The sequence below is a fragment of the Elephas maximus genome, chromosome 2 (assembly GCF_024166365.1).
Source record: "Elephas maximus indicus isolate mEleMax1 chromosome 2, mEleMax1 primary haplotype, whole genome shotgun sequence".
Taxonomy (NCBI): Eukaryota; Metazoa; Chordata; class Mammalia; order Proboscidea; family Elephantidae; genus Elephas; species Elephas maximus.
In genome coordinates this window covers 161,905,272-161,927,372 of record NC_064820.1, presented here as the reverse complement: position 1 = coordinate 161,927,372, position 22,101 = coordinate 161,905,272, and the positions used below count along the sequence as shown (strand labels likewise).

General features: G+C 40.4%; 1 protein-coding gene across 1 annotated transcript in view; it reads left to right on the top strand.

Annotated features, from left to right (window-relative positions):
• The window catches only part of JAKMIP2 (janus kinase and microtubule interacting protein 2), a 212,603-nt gene that overhangs the window by 126,145 nt on the left and 64,357 nt on the right, over positions 1 to 22,101 (top strand). The window contains exon 2 of the mRNA XM_049874007.1: positions 11,791 to 12,067. Within this exon, the coding sequence (XP_049729964.1) occupies positions 11,939 to 12,067 (129 nt within the window). The 5' untranslated portion in view covers positions 11,791 to 11,938. The remainder of the gene's footprint in view (positions 1 to 11,790; positions 12,068 to 22,101) is intronic.

Below are 22,101 nucleotides of genomic sequence, written 5' to 3'. Positions count from 1 at the left end.
ACACACCGTCTTCCAGTGTCCTATGCACAAGGCTTGGTGTTGTCTTTGACCTTTCCTTTTCTCTCTCACTACTTGTCAACAATCAGCACGTTATATGGTCTCTTTCTGCAGCTCTTTGCACCAGCTGGAATGAAGCATAGTAGTTTAAGCCCATAAGAAGCTACTGATTCACATACACCTAGTCTATGACATATATCTACCTATGCGTTAGTAAGAGAACTGATATCCTATATGCTCAATTCTGCCACTGTAAATAGGGAATAAAAACTGCATCTCTATCATAGTTCTAAGTTTGAAATGGTAGGATACATGTAAAATGCTGCAGTCTGTAGTATTCAGCATGTATTAGATGATGAGTAAAGAGAAGCTGTTGCAGTGATGATGATAAGTTGATGGCGAGAAGAATAAGAGTTCCTTTAGCTTAAACCCCTAAAAAACCCAAACCCAGTGCCATTGAGTCAATTCCAACTCATAGCAACCCTATAGGACAGAGTAGAACTGCCCCCATAGAGTTTTCAGGGAGCACCTGGTGGATTTGAACTGCCAACCCTTTGGTTAGCAGCTGTAGCACTTAACCACTACCCCTCCAGGGTTTCCTCCTTTAGCTTAGAAAAGAAAAAAAAGCTCTGCTGCCCTTCCATCCTAGTCCAGGCATCACCTTTTTATATCTGGGAATTGACAATGCATTCCTATCTAGACTTCCAACCGCTCTAATTTTTTCTTGCTGCACATATAACTGCAAGATTAACCTTCCTTAAAAAAAAATGAAAAAAAATTGAATCAGATCTCTTTTCTTAAACATGATTATGAATTTCCCAGTAATTATTAAATAAAATGCAGATTCACTATGTAGGCAGTTAAGACAATGCACATCTTTCCCTCATCTTATTTTTTTGTTTGTCCATTTGCTCCCCAGCATGAAGCCTCCATCCAGACAATGTGATCTACCATTTGTTACTCACACTTAACCTTCCACTGGCCCTACTTTCCTGTCTTTGCTCAATCCCTCCTGTTCATCTTTCGTCTTTCAATCTTAACCATAATTATTCCTTAAAGCTTTATTTTTTTGTGAAATAATTTATTAATTCAGAAGTATTTATTCAGGTCCTACTTTGTGCCTGGCATTATACTTGGCCTTGGGATTCAATAAGAAGCCAGATAGACATAGTCTTTGCCCTCATCTTATGATTGTTGTTGTTGTTAGGTGCCATTAAGTCAATTTCAACTCATAGCAACCCCATGTGACAGGGTAGAACTGTCCTACAGGGTTTTCTAGGCTATAAAATCTTTACTGGAGCAAATGGTCAGATCTCTTCCCATGGAGCCACTGGGTGGGTTAGAACTGACAACTGCTTAGCCATTGTACTACCAGGGCTTCTTTATCTCATGATATCCTCTTCTTCTCACTGTGTGTGTATGTGTTATTTCTTCCCCTTTGGCACTTAGTATATGCAACCTTGTCCTTCGTGCACAGTTATGGCTGAAGAGAGAGTTCTTGATCTGATATTTTATATGATTATCCCATAGAATATATGGCCAATGTTAGGGTTAATGACCTTCAATTAATCAACTTCACAGTTTTGCTTCCAAGATTCCATCAACTGAAAAAATGTAGATAAGCATCCCTCTGGAACAAAACTCAGAACAGGATCCTAAATGTTTTTTGTAAGAAAAAATCTCTATTTCATCTATATTGCACTATAATTTTGTATACGTTATGTTGTTATTGTTTTTAGGTGCCGTCAAGTCGATTTTGACTCTTAGCGACTCCATGTGAAAGAGTAGAACTGCTTCATAGGGTTTTCTAGGCTGTAATCTTTATGGAAGCAGATCACCAGGTCTTTCTCCTACGGAGCCACTGGGTGAGTTCAAACCACCAACCTTTTGGTTAGCTGCTGAGGGCTTAACCATTGCACCACCAAGGCTCCTTAGTATACATTACACTGTATTGTCATAGAGGGAAAATACTGTCAGCCAGTTTCTCTTCAATAGAGTATGAAAAATTATATACAGTTCTTTATAACAGAACCAAATAATATACCCAAAACTGTTTTATTCAAACTTTATGTACTTTTACTTAAGTAACAGTAATCAGTGTAAATGTTTATACTGAAGTTTTGCCATTTTTAAAAACCAGGTACGCATTACTCCTATATATAGAAATTTCTGCTCATGTTTGACACTTTGCAAAGGTGCCTTATAATAGTTGAGTATTTATTTATTTATTTATTTTTAAATTCAGTCTTTGAAAACAGTCACCAACAACAGAACAGGACGTATGTTTTACTTATACATAAAATAGAAAAGTTTGTTGTCATTTATAAGTTTAATTCTATGAAGATCACTCTTTCTAATGATTTTGGATATTTTCTTTTACCTTTACATGCCAGTTTATTTTTAATAACAGCATACATACAGAGCAAGAGCCTGTTTCAAGCCTGAGCTCTATGTGTTTCTTGCTCTGTCTGATCTTGAACAGGTAATTGTTTCCTTCTGTGTTTGTGGTTTCTCTCCCACGTCCAATGAAGTTAGCACTTCGCATATAACAACTGTAAAACACTTTGAACCCAGGAGAGAACAGACAATGTGAATAAGAATATACGGCAGGTAGTGCCTTACTTTGCTAATGTTGTCCTTGTGAAAGCCTCCTAAATCCAGACAGTAATATACAATACAAAAAGGCTGAGGAAGTACTGAGAAGAAATTAAATTTGGGAGTATAGTGGATAACAGCTAGGAATTAAGAAATCTCAGTATATGGCTTAAATAAAAACTTATTTTATTTTGTAGTCAATTTATTGTTGCATCAAGCTTTAGTTCTGTCTGAAATCAACACAATTATTCAAGCTCCCTTGAGAAAGTAAAAGAAATTTCCCATCATAAATCTTATTTTAAATGATCTTTTTAGAGACTGTGAAATATGTTCCTCAATCTCAGTATTTTCTTTGGATCTGTATTAATGTTAATTCAACAGGTATTCATTGAACTTTTACTGTGTGGTAGCTCCTGTGACAGGTAATAGGATTAGACAGATGAATAAGACATGGTTTTACCTTTAAGTGGGACTCAGTCACGTAAAGAATGACAATAATATAAGTGCATTATGGCCACAGCCTCCTAAGTTTCCCTTCTCCTTTAGCTCATTCCATCCTCTGTTGTCAGAGCGCCTTTATTAAAACCAAAGTGTGGTCAAGTCTCTCTCCTTTTTGAAACCTTTCAGTGTCTACATATTGCTATATGAATAAAATCTACATGCTTTAACACAGTATTCTAACTTCTACCATCTGGCTCCTGCTTACCTCTCTAAGCTCATGTCTTGCCATTTTTCCATTCACTACAACAGTATTTATCTCCATGACATCTTTTATGTTCTGTTTTACCTCTAGGCCTTCATATACAGTACTCCTGCGTAGAACATTCTTCTTTCCCACCCCAAATCTTTGCCTGCTGATTCCTTCTAGTCTTTAAGATTTTTGCTTTTCCCAATGAATGTTACCTGACCCACTGTCTTAGTCATCTAGTGCTGCTATAACAGAAATACCATAAGTGGATGGCTTTAACAAAGAGGAATTTATTTTCTCACAGTCTAGTAGGCCAGAAGTCCAAATTCAGAGCGTCACCTCCAGGGGAAGGCTTTCTCTCTCTGTCAGCTCTGGAGGAAGGTCCTTGTCATCAATCTTCTCCTAGACTAGGAGCTTCTCTGTACAGGAACCCCAGGTCCAAAGGATGCACTCTTCTGTTGGCACTGCTTCTTTGGTGGTATGATGTCCCCCCTCTCTGCTCACTTCCCTTTCTTTTATCTCTTGAGAGATAAAAGTTAATGCAGGCTACACCCCAGGGAAACTCCCTTTACACTGGATCAGGGATGTGACATGGATAAGGGTCTTACAATCCTACTCTAATCTTCTTTAACATAAAATTAGGGAGAACAGCCACACAATACTGGGAATCTTGACCTAACCAAGTTGACATATATTTTTGTGGGGTACAATTAAATCCATGACTCCCACTAAGACTCCTATGGCTCCTAACACCTATCATGCAATACAAATGTGCAATTATCACCCTGTATTAAATTGCTGATTTCTTATCTGTGAGGAGTGGAAACCATGTCTTTCTTGCTTAGCACAGACATCACTCCCTCATGCTTTATAAATATTTGTGAATTGATGGGTGAATAAATTAATGAATTAAGTGAAGAATGCTATAAGAACTATCTTCAAAGTGAAAATGGTAACCTAGATGAAGGAATAATTTATTCCACCCAGAGGATGGTGAAGAAGGTAAAGCAAAGTGGTATGAGATGACATTTCATTTAGTCCCTAAAGATGAATAAAAAAAAAAATTTTTTAGGAGGGAATAAATAGGAGAGAACACAAGGGAATTCAAGAAGGGAAAGGGAAGCAGGACAAAGGGAAGCTGTGTGAGCAAAGGCATGGGTTTACATAGTAGACAACTTGTAGATAAATTCTACCTACCTTGGATTTCAACTTACACATCACTTCTACCAAGCCTTCCTGACACACCTTTCCACCTCCTGAAAGAAGTATATGTCTCTTGTATTCATGTAATGTAGTTCTAATACAGTTTTAAATCTCACATCTAAAGAAACAAACCAAGCATGAGTAGTAGTTTTTTGATTGCATTTGTAACATTCTTTTTCTATGAATAATTTAAAGTGTTGACTTAAAATAACTTTTAATAATAGTAATTTCCATAATCATCATCATTATTATTATATGATAAAGAGGACAATTAGGTGGAGGAAGAGGAGAGACAAACAAAAAGCCATATAGATCCTGGCATCTTCCAAATCTTGAACATGCATAATCGTTACCATGCCAAAAGTCAGCATTTCAGATTCTAACAGATACGTAATGGATTAAGAGCCTTTTGACCCCATACCCATGCCACCCCTTTACATAGGGAAACTAGAGCTCAAGAGTTGGACTACCTTAAACAGCAGCCCCTCACCTTTAAATTAAATTGCTGTGTCAAGTTTGTGAATGCACGCTGAGACATTTTTCCTGTATGGAAAAGGGTTTAAGAAGTGATAATATCTCTTAGCAGGTTACCAGGAATAAAGTGGGCTAGCAAAATAATTCATTTTAAACACCAACAGCATCTCACTCAAAAGCACCCAATTTGAAAAAAAAGGACGGAAGGAGGGGCTTAGACAAACAAGCCTTAGGTAGAGTGGAGGTAGAGTGGGCATTTCCAAATGTTAATTATGGAGAAACAGTGAAGCATTTAGGTTTATGCATATGAACTCTAGCTATTTTATATTACAGCTGCTTTTCAAATCATAACTTGGGGGCAACAGCCTTATTGGAAATCCTAAGATTAATAACAACTTTATTGAGCTCATAGCTCGGGGCTGAACTAGCTACAAAGCCAAGACTCCTGGGAATACTGATCCCGTCATTGCAGGTTCCATTTCCCCCAAAGCATGAATCCCTTCTTTCCAGCATATTTGTGCTTTCACTGGCCCAACTTTTTCATACAAAGACTTATACATTGTTTCTTCCTCCCATAAAATCTAAGCAGACTTTTAGTTGAATAGTTAGGTTTTGGAAAAACAATAACTATGATAATAATGATATAAGAATATCATGATGAGGAGGCATGGCCAAGATGGCTGAATGGCCAGATGCTGTCTGCAATCCCTCTTACAAAAGACCTGAAAAAACAAGTGAAACAGTTATATTTATGACAAGCTGGAGCCCTCAACATCAAAGTTGGAAAATGGACTGAGCAGCAGGGGGAAGGAGAGACAGTTCAGAAGCAGAGAGGAGTTGCCAGACCTGAATCGTCAGGAGCCCTCAGGCACCATTCCCAGGAGAGGCTGTGGCAGGCTGGTAGTAGCATTTGGCCGCAGTTTCCTCAGGGAGAAGCAGCCAGCCACACAGTCTACTCACACCTCTGGAACCAGAGAAGAACAGCGCTCTCAGCAAAAGCTAAGTACTTGCATATATTTTAATGTGTCCCCAGCTGCCAAGCTGGCTTCTGTGGCTGTTGATTTCCCTGGAACTGAGATAGGCTGTAATAAGCACCCTGAGCCATCCCCCCGCCCAGCCTTGGAGTAGGAATAAATTCACAACTGGGGGAAAAGATAATTTGCCAGCTCTACTAACCGGGGAGCTCAGGACAGAAGTGGCTCCTGTCCAGGCATAACGGTCCATGGACTTAGAATACATTTCCCTCCCGCATGGTCCTGTGTGGGTGTATTTCAGGAGACTAGGCCCTTGTTGGAAGACTACAACTGCTTCAGCTGTGCAGTGAAGAGGTGGGTGTTTGATATTTGACACTGCTTTGCCTATTAAACAGGGTCCTCAACTACCTACATCAGGGGCATAAAGACTGGTGGCTCTACTCAAGTCACCCAGCCACCTGAGACAGGGGCCCAAGGATAACTGGTACCTCCCAGTACTTACAATCAAAAACATTGGGTACGCAAGGTCTGTCTGCAGAACCCACCCATCTGTACGCTCTAGGGAACAGGGACATTCATTGCTCACAGACACTCGGAGGATGGTTCTTGCCCCCTGCCTTGTCCAGAGCATAACCCCCGCCGCAACCAGATACTGGTACCTACACCAATCACCCCTACCCCTCTAAGACTGTAGGGCAGAGCCTGTACCACACCTTCAATGATCAGCTACCTGGACACCTGAGCTGAATTCATACAAGAAAAGTGAATGGACTCCCAGACTGATATACCTGATAACCACTCTAGCCATCCAGGGACAGGATGTCAGAGCTCCAAAGGTGAAAATAATCAAGTTAGCTCATTCAAGCAACCCATTTGGGCATATGAAAACAAAACAAAGCAAGAATCTAGGATACAGTAAGCAAACATAAAATAAACTAATACAATAACATATTGATGGCTTGGAGACAACAGTCAATATCAAGTCACATAAAGAAACAGAACATGATGGCCTCAAAAAGCTCTCAAAACAAAGAATCAATGGAGCTTCTGGATGAAGGTGCCTTCCTGGAATTACCAGATGCAGAATTCAAAAGGTTAATATACAGAACTCTTCAAGATATCAGGAAGGAGATTAGGAAGAAGATCAGGCAATACACAGAACAAGCCAAGGAACACACAGTTAAAAGAGTTGAAGAAATTAAAATGGTTATTCAAGAACATAATGAAAAATTTAATAAGCAGCAAGAATCCACAGAGAGACAGCAATCAGAAATTCAGAAGATTAACAATAAAATTATAGAATTAGATGACTCGATAGAAAGTCAGAGCAGCAGAATTGAGCAAGTGGAAGGCAGAATTGGTGAGCTTGAAGATAAAGCACTTGGCACCAATGTATTTGAAGAAAAATCAGATAAAAGAATTTAAAAAAACTGAAGAAACCTTAAGAATCATGTGGGACTCTATCAGGAAAAATAACCTACAAGTGATTGCAGTGCCAGAACAGGGAGGGACAACAGAACATATAGATAGAACTGTTGAAGATTTGTTGGCAGAAAACTTCCCTGATATCGTGAAAGATGAGAAGATATCTATCCAAGATGCTCATCAAACGCCACACAAGGTAGATTTTAAAAGAAAGTCACCGGACATATTTTAATCAAACTTGCCAAAACCAAAGATAAAGAGAGAATTTTAAGAGTGGCTAGGGATAAACGAAAAGTCACCTATAAAGGAGAGTCAATAAAAATAAGCTTGTACTACTTGGCAGAAACCATGCAGGCAAGAAGGCAGTGGGATGACTTATATAAAGCATTGAAGGAAAAAAATTGCCAGCCAAGAATCATATATCCAGCAAAACTGTCTCTCAAATATGAAAGTGAAATTAGGACATTTCCAGATAAACAGAATTTTAGAGAATTCGTAAAAACCAATCCAAAACTACAAGGAACACTAAAGTGAGTTCTTTGGTTAGAAGATCAATAATATCAGGTATCAACCCAAGACTAGATCACTGGACAGAACAACCAGAGGTCAACCCAGACATGGAAATCACAAAAATAAATCAAGGTTAAAAAAAAAAAAAAGCTCAAAACATGGAAATAGCAATGCTACTATGTAAAAGAAGAGAACATTAAAACAATAAAAAGGGACTAAGAAATGCAGTCATACATCTTTCATACAGATAGGAAGACAAGGTGATATAAAGAAATAAAAGTTAGATTTAAATTTAGAAAAATAGAGGTAAATGTTAAGGTAACCACAAAGGAGACTAACTATCCTGCTCATCAAAATAAAATACAAGAAAAAAATAGAGACTCAGCAGAAACAAAATAAACAACAATGAATAAGAGGAAAAGACAATATATAAAGATGAACTACTCAGCACAAAAAATTCAGTGGGAAAAGGAAATTATCAAGAACACACAAAAAAAGACATCAAGACAACAGCACTAAACTCATAGGTATCTATAATAACACTGAATGTATATGGACTAAATCCATCAATAAAGAGACAGAGTGGCAATTAACAACAATAAAATACTACACAGGAACAATAAAAATGATCAGAAAAAAATATGAATATTAAACTGGGAGAAGACAGAGAGTGTCTTCTCCCATTTCATAATCTTCTCTAAATGTATCAGGCAAATTTGTGGCTCCAGGTTTTTGCCCAAGGTCTTTCCTCTGCCATTCCCGTATCTAAATTTAGAAAATCCCATTCTTCATACAGGAAGATTACATATCTATGAAGGGACTATGAAGTTTTTCCCAAACTACTACATCCCATTATAGGTTTGTCAGAAATTGACCAAGGAGAGTCATACTTACTAGGTAAAGCAAGCAGGACTTGCTGGTGGACTAGACAAGAAAAACTAGGGATAAAGTAGAAGCAAGGCTGACTTCAAAGTTTAGGTCTTGAACAACCAGGCATGTGGTGCTGCCATGTATTAATATTAGAAAGCGTTTGGGGATAATAAGGTTTTGGGGGATGAGTAAAATAAAGATAGTGTATGTTTGAGGTACCAATCAGATATCCAAATAGTCTGGCAAATAAACCGTTGAATATATGAGTCTAGAGCTTGGTGTCCAGGTCAAGGCAACGAATATAAAACTGTGAGTTCTAACCATACAGGTCGGGCCAGAGAAGATCATCTGGGGAAGCCCAGGGGAACATCAACATTTAAAGATAACCAGAGGAAGAAAAACCCATTAAACATACAAATGTGAATTTACTCACCCATACCTGCTTGTGGTTAAGTACCATCTTATTTATGTTGGTGCCTAGTGGTGTTTGTCCCACAAATGCTCAATAAAAGCTTCTTAAATTCATTTCAATTCTAAAAGCAAAGGTGTCCTCTTAGAGGCTTTCAGTATTTACTTTAATGATTTTGCAACATCTGCAAAACAAGCAGAGGGCCAATGCCAGCATCTAGCACAGGGTGGAATACGATGGACTGTTCATGACTGCGGTAGACAGGCAGACCTTCCCTGTTCTTCAACCTCTCTATCCCCATCCCCTCAGGGACACCCTTCAAAGGGTATAGCTCCTGTGCTCATAGGGAATGGCACAAAGCCCAGGATCCTAGCATGGTCTCGGAGGCGAAATACAAGGGGCCTTGAGAGACCAGCAGCTGCTGGAACATACGGGTGACCAATAGCAGTTCCACTTAGTTCTGGACTGAAACACCTTAATGTACAGAATATCATTTTCTGAAAGGCTGCATTGGAAACTTTCTCTAGTATTTGTTATGTTTTCCCACTGACTTTAACAGTTTAATATTCGTATTATTTTCTGATCCTTTTTATTGTTCCTGTGTAGTATTTTATTGTTGTTAGTTGCCATTGAGTCAGCTTCAACTCACGTACGATAGAACGAAACATTGCCCAGTCCTGCACCATCTTCACAATTGTTGGTATGCTTGCATCTGTTGTTGCAGCCACTGTGTATTTTGAGTGCATTCCAACCTAAGGGCTCATCTTCCAGCACTGTACTAGACAATATTCTGTTGTGATCCATAGGGTTTTCATTGGTGAATATTTGAAAATAGATCTTTAGGCCTTTCTTTCTAGTCTGTGTTGATCTGGAAGCCCAGCTGAAACCTGTCCACCATGGGTAACTCTGATGGTATTTGAAATACTGGTGGCATAGCTTCCAACATCATAGCAACACGTAAGCCACCACAGCACAGCAAACTGACAGAAAGGTGGAGAAGTATTTAAGGCTTTGTAAAGCATGACACATGTGCTCCCTCTTTTTTCTCTCCTCTTGCCACTATTCTGATTAGGCATTCATCATCCTTCATCTGGACAAATTCAATATCCTCCTAACTTATCTCCCTGCCTCCACTCTCTCTCCATCCTGCCACCAGAATAATCCTGTCAAAACAATGTTCAGTTAGGGCATCCAGCTGTTAAGAACCTCAATAGCTTCCCAATTGCTTACTGAAAAAAATACCCCAAAATTCTAAGCTTGGCATTTGAGGTCTCCAACGATCCATCATTTTCAGGCAGGCTTTCCAGCACTAATGCTAATCAACATTATCCTGGGTTACAATTAATCAAGCCCCCATTTTTTCCCACAAAATAGTCACTGTGCTTTTTCTTTGCTGTGTCTAGCATTTGCCATTTCCTTCTTCCAGGACGCTTCACCAATTTTTCTGTTACTATCTTACCAGGCCAATGCCACCTTTTTCGGGGAGTTTTACTCAGGATAAGACCTTGTCTAGATTTTTCAAACAGTTAGTGTTTATTTCTTTAAAATGACTTAACAGATAGGTGATGGAGAGAGAGAGAGAGAGAATTTTCTTGCCTTGGAACTCTGAGTTATTGATTTTTAATCTCAACATACTGGACCTAGCACAGCACATGGAAGGAACTCTAACAACATTGATTTAATGAATGAATAAATGAGTGAGTCTATCAAACTAGCAATCAATTTATAATGAATCTCTACTTCTCACAGTTTATCCACATCTTCATATGCTGGGTTTTCTTAAAGTTGGGGCTATTTGTACCATGAGGTGACCTCATAGGTGATCTCCTATGACAAATACTAATTGAGTGCTTAGTATGTCCTAGGCCTTAAGATAGAATCTGAAGAGCCAGTTTTAAACAAGAACATTCCTTCCCTCACAAAATTTACAAGTTCAGGGAGATGACCACAATTTCACAATAGGGACATGGTGACACAGTGGTGAAGAGCTATGGCTGCTAGCCAAAAGGCCGGCAGTTCGAATTCACCAGCCACTCCTTGGAAACCCTATAGGGCAGTTCTACTCTGTCCTATAGGGTCACTATGAGTTGCAATCGACTTGACAGCAACGGGATTTTACGGGTAATAACCCAGAGGATGTTTCCTGGAAGAATTGATATTTAAGCTGAAACTCAAAGGATTTGTAGAAATTCATCAAACTGAATTGTATGTTTGGCATGGTTTTGGGAGGTGGCCACAAGAGAGGGCCATGCAGAAGATGGAGAGAACAAATAGAATAGGTAAAGTCTTGATGGGAAGAGAGAACCAATCAGAAAATTAAAAACGTTCCTTATAGCCAGAGTATCAGTGAGTGACATGGAGGAGATAAGGATGGAAGAGTGGGCAAGTTCAAGTGTAAAGAGCACTCCAAGATGTGAAAGATATACTTATAGACCCTAGAAGGATTCTAAGCAGGGCGTTGATATGATCAGACTGTCCTTTTGGAAAGATAATTCTAAATTCATGTGCAAAGTGGGCAGGAGACACTGAAGACAGGAAGACACTTATAAGACGGCTATTGCAGGCAGCTCAGGCTGTAAATGGACCAACTGGCATTACTCCAAGTTGTTGCCAAAACAATAACCTCTGTCTCTGCCTCTTTGCAGGGCTTCCAAGGCAGCAGTTGAGGAGACCTTACCAAGGAGCACTACGCAGTAGATGCTGACACATCACACTCCAGGATAAGAAACGGTAACATGGCAGCACCTGTTTGAAAGGAATTACAAACCAACAGACTCCATTTAGAAAGGAACCATGTCCAAGAAAGGGCGAAACAAGGGTGAGAAGCCAGAGGCTCTCATTGTCGCCCTTCAAGCTGCCAATGAAGACCTCAGGACCAAGCTCACTGACATTCAGATTGAGCTGCATCAAGAGAAGTCCAAGGTGAGTGAGGGCTACCTGAGGCCACAGCCTCAAGAGTGACTCTGGCCATGTTCACACGCAGCGTGCCCAGCTCTGCCTGCCAGACCACCCCAATGGATTACTGCCAGTTGCTATAGATGGAGAGGTCAAAAATCCTGTCACGTGGAGATTGTCTAGTGTGTGGCAGGAGGGAACTGAGCACAGGACACACAGAAAATGACAATAGCATACTCATCAGACTAATCCCTACCTCCCCAGGAAACCTGGTTCAGGAAGCCAAATGGCATAAAAATTGAGGCAGTGACCCCACACACACCACCTCCACCACCATCATACCTGTTGTTGTTGTTAGGTGCCATTGAGTCGTTTCCAACTCAGACAGACCCTATGTACAACAGAATAAAACACTGCCTGGTCCTGCACCATCCTCACAATCATTATATTTGAGCCCATTGTTGTAGCCAGTGTGTCAGTCCATCTCATTGAGGGTCTTCCTCTTTTTCACTAACCTTCTACTTTACCAAGCATGATGTCCTTCTCCAAGGATTGGTCCCTCCTCATAACACATCCAAAGTATGTGAGATGAAGTCTCGCCATCCTCAACTCTAAGGAGCATTCTGCCTGTACTTCCAAGAAAGATACCATCATATTTCCTGATGCTTAATAGTTGTATAGTAAGAAAACTTTCTTGACCAATCAGCTAGAGGTCACAAACCAACAAATATTCTTATTCCATTTTATTACCTCTTATTCCTTGACATCTCCATTAAATTTTAATATGTTACATCCTCCAAAATTGATTGCTCTTGGTTTTAGGACTAATAAAAGCCTGGCTCTGCCAAAGTCTTTTGCCTCCTGTCTCAGCTAAGCCTTGCTGCTGAATAAATAGACACCCAATGCACAGATTGTAAAGGAATTTTTTTTAGTTTCCATGAAGCCAACGCTTTTTTTTTGTTTTTGGTTTTTGGTTTTTTTTTTGTTTTGTTTTTTTAAAGCATTTATATGAGCGTTAAAAGACGTTGGCATTATTCATCTTTATCTCTCCTCAGGGGGCAAATTTAAGAGTCTCAATTTCTCTATCTGTAATTCAGATGACTGTGTTTCTCCTTATCTGTGCCTCTCAAGCACCAGTGTGCATGAGAACAACCTGGGTGAGCTTATTAAAGATGGAGATTTCTGGGCCCACAGCCCAAGGATTCTGATGCATGTGTGTGGGCGTGGGGGAGGCTACCCGCTGTGCAATTCTAGCTAGCAGTCCAGGGGATTCTGGTCCAGGTGGTCCCCAGCCTTCATACCAACAAACACTCCACTCTTAAGTTTCCGTCCAGGCCTGGCAGTCTACGAACATTTCTTTGGTTTTAGTTTTTCCCTGGTGCGTTGGAGCACATCAAGGGAGGTAGACTTCTCTCACTGTGATAATGATAGGATGACAAACCACATTCAAGGGAAGAAGGGTTTCTGTCTGGAGAGTGGTAACCATAAATTGTTGCTGATTTACAGTAAGCGAACTCAGGAGACTCCAGAGAAGCAGTGGTTCTGAGAGCCCCGCTACTGCCAATTGTCCACACATTCAGCCTTTTAAAATAGGTAACTCTCCAGCTTGGACAAGGCTGCCTGGTTATCCAGTACCTGGCACTGGTGTCTAGCCAGCAAGCCAAGCATAGCTCCGCTTCCTCTGACAGGAGACTGGCCCCCTGTCTTGAACACGAGCCTGCCTCCTTTCTCTCCTCTACTGGCTGCCCTGCCTTTCTCCCTCTCTTTGGCAGTTAATTACCACCCCAGCACAGGAGCCAAAGCCAGGCCTCACTGCCTGTCAGCGGCCTCCCCTAAAGAGCACAGGGAATTTAGAGGGCAAAGAAGTCATAAAGCAGTTTTATTATGAATAACTATGATTGTGTTTTTAAAAGACCAGGTTTTAGGAGAGAGAATATGAACAATGCCAAGATGTGAATTCACACTCTCACTTTTTTTCTGGGGCTAGGAAGATAAAATGACAGTTCAGCTGCTGGAGAATGGATTAGCTAAAGAATGGAAACCTTTGGGGCTTTGGGGCATTTCTCGTTTTTCTAGCAAGACAAATAATCCAGTTAACATTTACAGAACATCCACTGCGTACAGAGGAGAATCATAACTGCTTAGGGCTGGTAAGATAAATAGCTACAATTTATTCAACGTTTACTATCTGTCATCCACTTTAATAAGCGCATCTCACACTGGCATAATCTCAGTTCTTTCACTTAGCACCTGAGTGACACTGTGCAGGTTATGAGACCGACCCATCTGTGTTTTCTTTATCTCATCTGTCAAATAAGTTAATAGTAGTATTTACTTCATACAAGTGTATATATGTGGATTCGTTTGAGTAATTAGTTTGTACCAAGCATGTTAAGTGTTTAATGTGGTTATCTCAGTTTATCCTCATCACTACCCTCTGAGATAGGCTTTTGTTATCCTCATTTTACAGATGAGAAAACTGAGGCTCAGTGACGGAAAGTAACTAATCCACGGTCACATGCTAGGTGCAATGAGCTGGTCTTTCAACTTCTCTTCCCTCTTGCAGAAAACCTGTCTTCTTGAAAAATGTGGCGGGGAGGGGGGAGGGAAACACAGTTGCCATAAAGCCCTTCTGACTCCTGGCAACTCCATATGTGTCAGAGTAGAAATGTGCTCCATAGGGGTTTCCATGGCTGATTTTTCAAAAGCAAATTGCCAGGCCTTTCTTCCAAGGTACCTCTGGGTGGACCTAAACTGCCAAGCTTTTCATTAGCAGCCTAGCATGTTAACCATGTGCACCATCTAACAAACTGAGACTCACTGCCATCAAGTCGATTCCAACTCATAGCGACCCTATAGGACAGAGGTGAACTGCCTCATAGGATTTCCAAGGAGTGGCTGATGGGTTTGAACTGCTGACCTTTTGGTTAGCAGCCAAGCTCTTAACCACTGGAACACCTAGGGATATAAAAAAAAAAAAAAAAAGTGAAAGTCTGGAAAAAATTGGAACCCTGGGCTAGATAAAAGGAAAGGAAAATGTCAGGACTTGTTTTCTTTCCACATTTATGTAAATTTCAAGCAGAGAAATGTGGTATATGTATGTACAGTGGGCAGAGGGTAAGAACATACCAAGTCCTTCTCCCAAGGATATCTGCATTTCCAATGTAGAGAAATGACACAAACATACAAGACATAGTTGATTGCTAGAAATTATCTAAAAGGTTTGCAAGGCCCTGATAGGAATGCACACACTGCTAAGTAGAGTGTGACTGAATTCCAGTGAAAAGGGCCTAGAGGATGGCATGATGGAAACTGAAGCCCTGTGATAGAGAGGAAGTGTATGACTTGGAGCAAGGACACCTGGGCTCTCACCTTTGAGCTGTTATGGCCTTGTCCTTTCTGAGCCTGTATTTTCACATCACTAAAATGATGGTAAAATGAGTGCATTGGATGAGTCAGAAGAGCTGAGGTCCTTGCAAAACAGGTTGGAATTGGTTAGGAAAGGCCACTGACTTCTCTAGCTCTTCCTATGTTGGGATGGTTGTCAGGACACTTCCATCTCAGCCTTTCCTGACCACCTACTATATTTGTAGTCAATTTGATTCCTGTGTTCACCATCTGATGAGGTCCACATGTATAGTTGCTATTTATGTTGCCGAAAAAAGGTACTTGCGATGAAGAGGTTGTTGGCCTTGCAAAATTCTGTCATGCAATCTCTGGCGCAGTTTCTATCACCGAGGCCATATTTTCCAACTACAGATCCCTCTTCTTTGTTTCCAACTTTGCATTCCAAACGCCAATAACTATTGGTGCATCTTGATTGCATGCTTGATCAATTTCAGACTGCGGAAGTTGGTAAAAATCTTCAGTTTTGTCATCTTTGGCATCAGTGGTTGGTGCATAAATTTGAATAATTGTAATAAATGGTCTTCCTTGTAGGTGTATGGATATTATCCTACCACTGACAGCATTGTACTTCAGGACAGATCTTGAACTGTTCTTTTTGACAATGAATGCAACCTTATTTCTATTCAATTTGTCATTCCCAGCATAGTAGACTATATGATTGTCTGATTCAAAATGGCCAATACCAGTCTATTTCAGCTCAATAATGCTAGGATATCGACCTTTATGCGTTCCATTTTATTTTTGAAGACCTCCAATTTTCCTAGATTCATACTTTGTACATTCCATGTTCCGATTATTAATGGATTTTTGAAGCTGTTTCTTCTCATTGAGTTGTGCCACATCAGCAAATGAAGGTCCCAAAAGTTTGACTCCATCCACGTCATTAAGGTTGACTCTACTATCCTACATTATTATTTTACTTATTTAGATGGTAAATCCCAGGCTCAGGTAAAGAAAGATTCCCACTCAGATTTATCTTCTTCTTGGACCAGCACTCTGAGCCATTAAGCTGTGTGATATTTTCTTCAGTTTGTCTGTTCTCTGGATACTGCAAGGCAGTGATTGGCTGCTCAGCATGTGAGAACACACCAGGTATTGTTGTGAGATGCGAAATCCATCCATCTAGTTCCTCAGCGCTCAATTGCAGTGGTGATGAGCCATATGGGCACCATGACATAAGGAAGCAATAAAGAACCATGTCAGGGGATGAAGGGACAGGAGCAGAGAACAGGGCACCAGGGGTAGTAGTAGCAGGACAGGGGTCCTCGGTTGCAGAGCCTAGGAGGGATCAACTCTAGACTCATCCCGAGAATCAGTCAGGGGCTTCCACTCTTGGAACAGAACTTAAGACGGCAAATCACATTCACACAAGCCCAGGACAAAGGCAGGGCTTGATTACTATTTTGATTTTACTGAGGAAGAAAATGAGGTTCAAACAGTTAAACTCACTGGCTCCCTGTGACACAGCAAGTAAAGGAGCCCAAATAGAAATTCCCATCTTCTGTAATGTGGTGGTGATCCAGATAATGCTGGATTTATTATCGTGCTGTGCTCTGTTGCCTCTCAGGCACTCTCAGACAGTCAGTCTTCTTGAGACTCACATGGCCACTCCTGAAGCTTCCAGGGTCAGGGCCCTAATTTGGAATTGGCTATTGTTTTCTGCATTCAAAGAACCTGTTTTTAGTAGGTGTATGTGGCCGAAATTAGAAATGTGAAAAATAAAATCTTTTGTAGTACTCCAGGCAGTATAAGATTTCCCTTAAAAGCAACCCTGCTAGAGTGGCAGCTTTCTCCTCTTTCACGTGTCCTGTTTGAGAGGAATTGAGAGCACATAAAAATCCCTGCGGCTTACTGTGAGTTTAGAACTCCAGGGACATCCAAGGCAGATAATCCAAGCCAAACCTTACGTTAGCTTGTCTTGCCTTGACACCCTCTCAGCCCTCTTCTTGCCTTTGACTGAGTTGCCCAAGTTTTGGTTCCGGATTTCTGAGGTCTCGTAAAAGCATCACCATCTTTATTTTGGCAGAATTTATACTGGTATTTTCCACGGGCCAGATTAGAATTAGGACAGAAAAGAAAAACACATGCAAGGCCTATGTGGGGTGATCGTGAATTCTCTTCCTTCTCTCTTAAGTGTAAGCTTTCCCTGGTAGAATTTAATTTTTCTTATTTATTTATTGACTAGAACCTTTAGGGTAGAAGGGAATTTGGAACTGTATTATTTAAAGCCCCGTTTAGTGCTCCCCTCCTTACCCTGCCCCACTCCACACCCCTCTCCTTATGCATACACGTATTCCAAGTGTTTTCCAAGTTATAATTAGATAGCTCTGAAGCCAGGCAACTCAATACATACTGAGGAAACCCATTTTTATCTCTGTACATCTCTTCTATTAGGAAAATAGTTGTTTTGATCTTAGAAATTAATAATGCAATAATAATAATGTATTAGTCTTACCAGTATAATATAGGTATTTATATATTAGCTGTATTAATAGAACTTACTATATTACACAGTTACATGAATTATATAACATACATATAGTATATAATGTATATATACATTATACATATACATGTACATAACTATATAGTTATGTGTCTAATATTGTATATAATATATACATATTATAACTGTATTGTAAAAATGGTGCAGTGGCGTTATCAGACCTCCTCATCTAACTTCACAAGGTGGAGAAAGAGGAATCATCATCAACATCAGCCCTAAGCTGATTCCTATGAGGTGGAGGTCAGACACACCTCCTCTTTCCAACCCTTTTACCAATTCTGACACCAGCTTTCCTTCCCATGGCACTCTCTACTCTGCTAGGTTCGATAATTTGTTGCAATGGCTACACAGAAGTCAGGCCGTACTCACAGTTAAGGGGATTATACAGGTTACAATTCATGATCAGGATCAACAGGCTACAACTTGGGACCAGAATCGGGAAGCATGTAGGCAAAGTCTCCCTTCTGTAGTACAGGACAGCTCTCTCAGCTTCTCTTGGCCATGCAGGGCTCCTCTCAGCCCCCTCAGGACAGGCTCCTTTTGTCCCCTTAACCCTCAGCTTGGCCTCTTACCTGCTCAGACAAGTCTTACAAAGTTCTTTAGCTCTGGCAATAAGTGCCCAGAGGCGCCCCACTCTGCTAGCAAGCCTCCTGCCTGAAGGCACTCAGCTCTCTTGCTCTGTGGGTCGGCATACCCACTGTAGCTGCCTCGCTCCATGGGCTAGTAAGACCACTGTGCTGTCTCATGCTGGTCTCCTGGTTCTCTGCTGCTGTTTTTCTATTTGTTGCACTTGCTGCAGCTTCTCACCATCTCATACCTTCTCCAGTGTTACAGCTCTTTTTGTCTCCTGGGTCTAGGAGGTTCTCAGAGAAGGGACCCAGGTCCAAAGGACATGCTCTGCTCCTGACTCTTCTTTCTTCGTGATGGTAGTGAGGTACCCTCTCTGATCTGGAATTAGATCTCTTTTTAGACCTAGTGGGTTGACAAAGCTAACTAATCCCCTTGTTAGGGTTCCATACACCTTATTTGCATGGCTGCACCCTTACAGGGTTCCATTCACCTTATTTGCATTCTTAGCAGGTTATCCAATCCCCTTGGTGAGCCACAAACACCTTATTTGCATAGTCCTACGCAATCATTGTGTGGAAGTTGTAAGACCATATGTGGCTAACAGGCCATATTAAGTAATTCACTATACCACAGTAATATAATTCTGTAATTATATTCATCAAAATATAATTCATCAAAATATTAATAAACCAAACCAAACCCACTGCCGTCAAGTTGACTCTGACTCATAACAACCTTATAGGACAGAGTAGAACTGCCCCATTGAGTTTCTGAGGAGCACCTGGCAGATTCAAACTGCCAACCTCTTGGTAAGCAGCCGTAGCACTTAACCACTACACCACCAGGGTTTCCAATGTGTTCCTACCTTTCCAAAGGACTTTTAATATATTGTCTAATTCAATCTTCCCAACAAACCTATGAGGAATCCTGTTCTACAGATAAGAAAATTGAGGCTGAGAGATACGAAATCGCTTGCTCAAGGCTTCAGAGTTAACAAAGATAGTTGCAATCTGGCCCTGACCCAGCTCCAAAGTGCACTGTCTATGTTAATCAGCCTTCTTTCCTTTGCACTTATGCAGAGACTGTTCCTTAGTGTTCTCTTCTGAAATTGGGATGCTACGAATACTACCTACATCATAGAGCTGCAGAGAAGGGTCAATGTACCGATAGGTATAAAGCATTTAGAAAGGTGCCCACCTCGTAGTAAGCCCTCAATAAATGCTAGCTATTAAATGATTGAGATGAAATTTTTCCCCGTAATACATTTCCAGCAATCAATATTGACTTCTTTCTTTTCCTAAATAATTTTTCTCTATTGCAAAGCATTATTATATTCATATTTACCATTATTATTCAGGAATAGCTTTTCTTTTGTTTGTATATTCATTCTCCAGATCTAAATTAAGATATTAAAATCTATTTCCTTAGTGGTACAATCTACTGTACAAATAATTTTCAAAAAATGATTCCACTACAAAATTTTTATCAGCTCTCTTTTTCCCCAAAACTGCGTGCCATATTTTTTGTATCTCCTTCATAGTGAAATTCTTCTCCTAAGCTTAAAAAAAGGTCATACTTAGAAATCTTGGGAAAAATGCCAGTTCCATGACAACCAAAATAAATGTGCATAAAAAAATCAAATGTCATTTCATTCCTTTACATTTTCTTTGGTTTCTGTTGGCTCTTTTAAGTGATGGACAAGAAGCTAGTGTTTGTTTGCATTTGTTTTTGTCTTCGAGCTCGAATATGTTTTCCATACACCTGCATTTTCATATTTTTTTCTTTTCATCCATCTCCCCTCCAGTCTATACACAAGATTAGTATTTGTAATTTAAAAGAAATACAATCTAACCTACCCACAGAGAATCTTATGCTTGTGATTACAGATCAATTAATATCTCTCCTTATACCCAGTAATAAAATTGCTTTCTATCTCATAGAACTTCAAAGTTTAAGCAACTTTCCAATGCATTATCTAATTTAATCCTAAAAATACCCCTATTACAGATATTTTTTAAGTGTATTCAGAGATCCTAAGAAGGGAAGCAACTTTCTTAGAGTTAGCAGATGATGAAATTGAAATGTAAACCCAGAACTTCTTATGCTTTGTCCATTTTTGCTTCAGTTTTTCATTGTTCCAAGAAGAATTGCTAACATTTCCCTTAATAACTTGTTACCTGACAAACTTCATGGTCATGATATTGTTCCAAATGCCTAGTGTAAATATACCCTACTGAATTCAAAGGTGAATTACAATTTGCCAAGTATCTACCAAGTTCCTATCAGTTGAGCTAAAGTAACTTTCCCCAGCCTGTGTTCTCTGAAACTGTATGACAGGGTGTATTATTCTCGCCTCTAGTTAGGGAGCTAGCCAAGGAAGCTTATTGGTATACAGTCTTTAACTTCACGGATGTCTTCTGGGTCTTTATCACGTCTTGTGCTAGGAACCACTGGCTATACAAAGATGAACAAGGCTCAGAGGTGGTCTTCAAGAATTTTTCCGTCAGGGACAGGGGTAGGAAAAGAGATGATGAAAACAGACAGACATGTGCAAAAAGCCTAGCATAAAGAAACATGTAGAAAGGACCAGTTAGGAGGTGTTAACAAAGTGTGTTAAGAAGACAAATGGAGGTGAAATGAACTTTGTCCTGCGTGATCAGGGGCAGTGTGACAGGAGAGGGTGACATTCAGCTGGGCCATAAAGAATGAGAGGATCCCAAAGAGTGGAGCTGAGGGAAACGCACTTTAGGGAGAGGGAACTGTGGGCACATAGGTACAGAGCTGCAGGCCATGATAGAAAATAGCACAGTCCCCTATGTTTGTCTTAGGATATAGTGTATCTTTCTGTGCATAAAAAAATTAAACACTTCCAAATACACGAAAACATCTTGAACATAATAACATAGTAATAATAATAGTAATGTTTTGATGCTCATTGAAAAGTAGTGCCAGTTTATTACTAGGATCAATTGTATATACCTTTTCCACAGCTGAAGAGATACCTACAGGGCAAACATTACCCAAAACAGTCAGAAGATTCTGCTCTGTAAAACCTTTGAGATACTTTATTGTAGTCTCTGAACTAACAAACCTGCGTTGTAGCACCAGGTGGCATTTCTGCTGGGTTTTGAACGCTGCTCAGCAGAGACAGGGAGGGTTGGGGGCATTAGTAGAATGGTGCTGGGGCCAGACGGATCATTCCTCCATCACCTCCTCACCTGAGCTGTCAATCTTACACACAACATGAGGCCTCTGACTAGGGGTGCAAGAGAGAAAGCACAGCTCACTATGTGCTAGGAGCAAGCCTGGGACCCAAGGGTTGGGGAAGAGAACTCTGAGGGAAACCCGAAGTACTCCATGGACCCCTGGAAACCATATGGACATATGAATCAGGAATCTAAGAATGCTCCCCCCGCCCCACCTCCCGCTACCAAAAGGCCAGGAACCACTACAACACTGAAATTCCCACAAGTGTAAGGTAGGGGAAACATGAGCCCAGAGAGGTGCCATCATGGTTCCGGGCTGCACAGCATAGAGGGCCCTGCGGGATGGAGTGGAGGGTAGCCGGTAAGGGGTT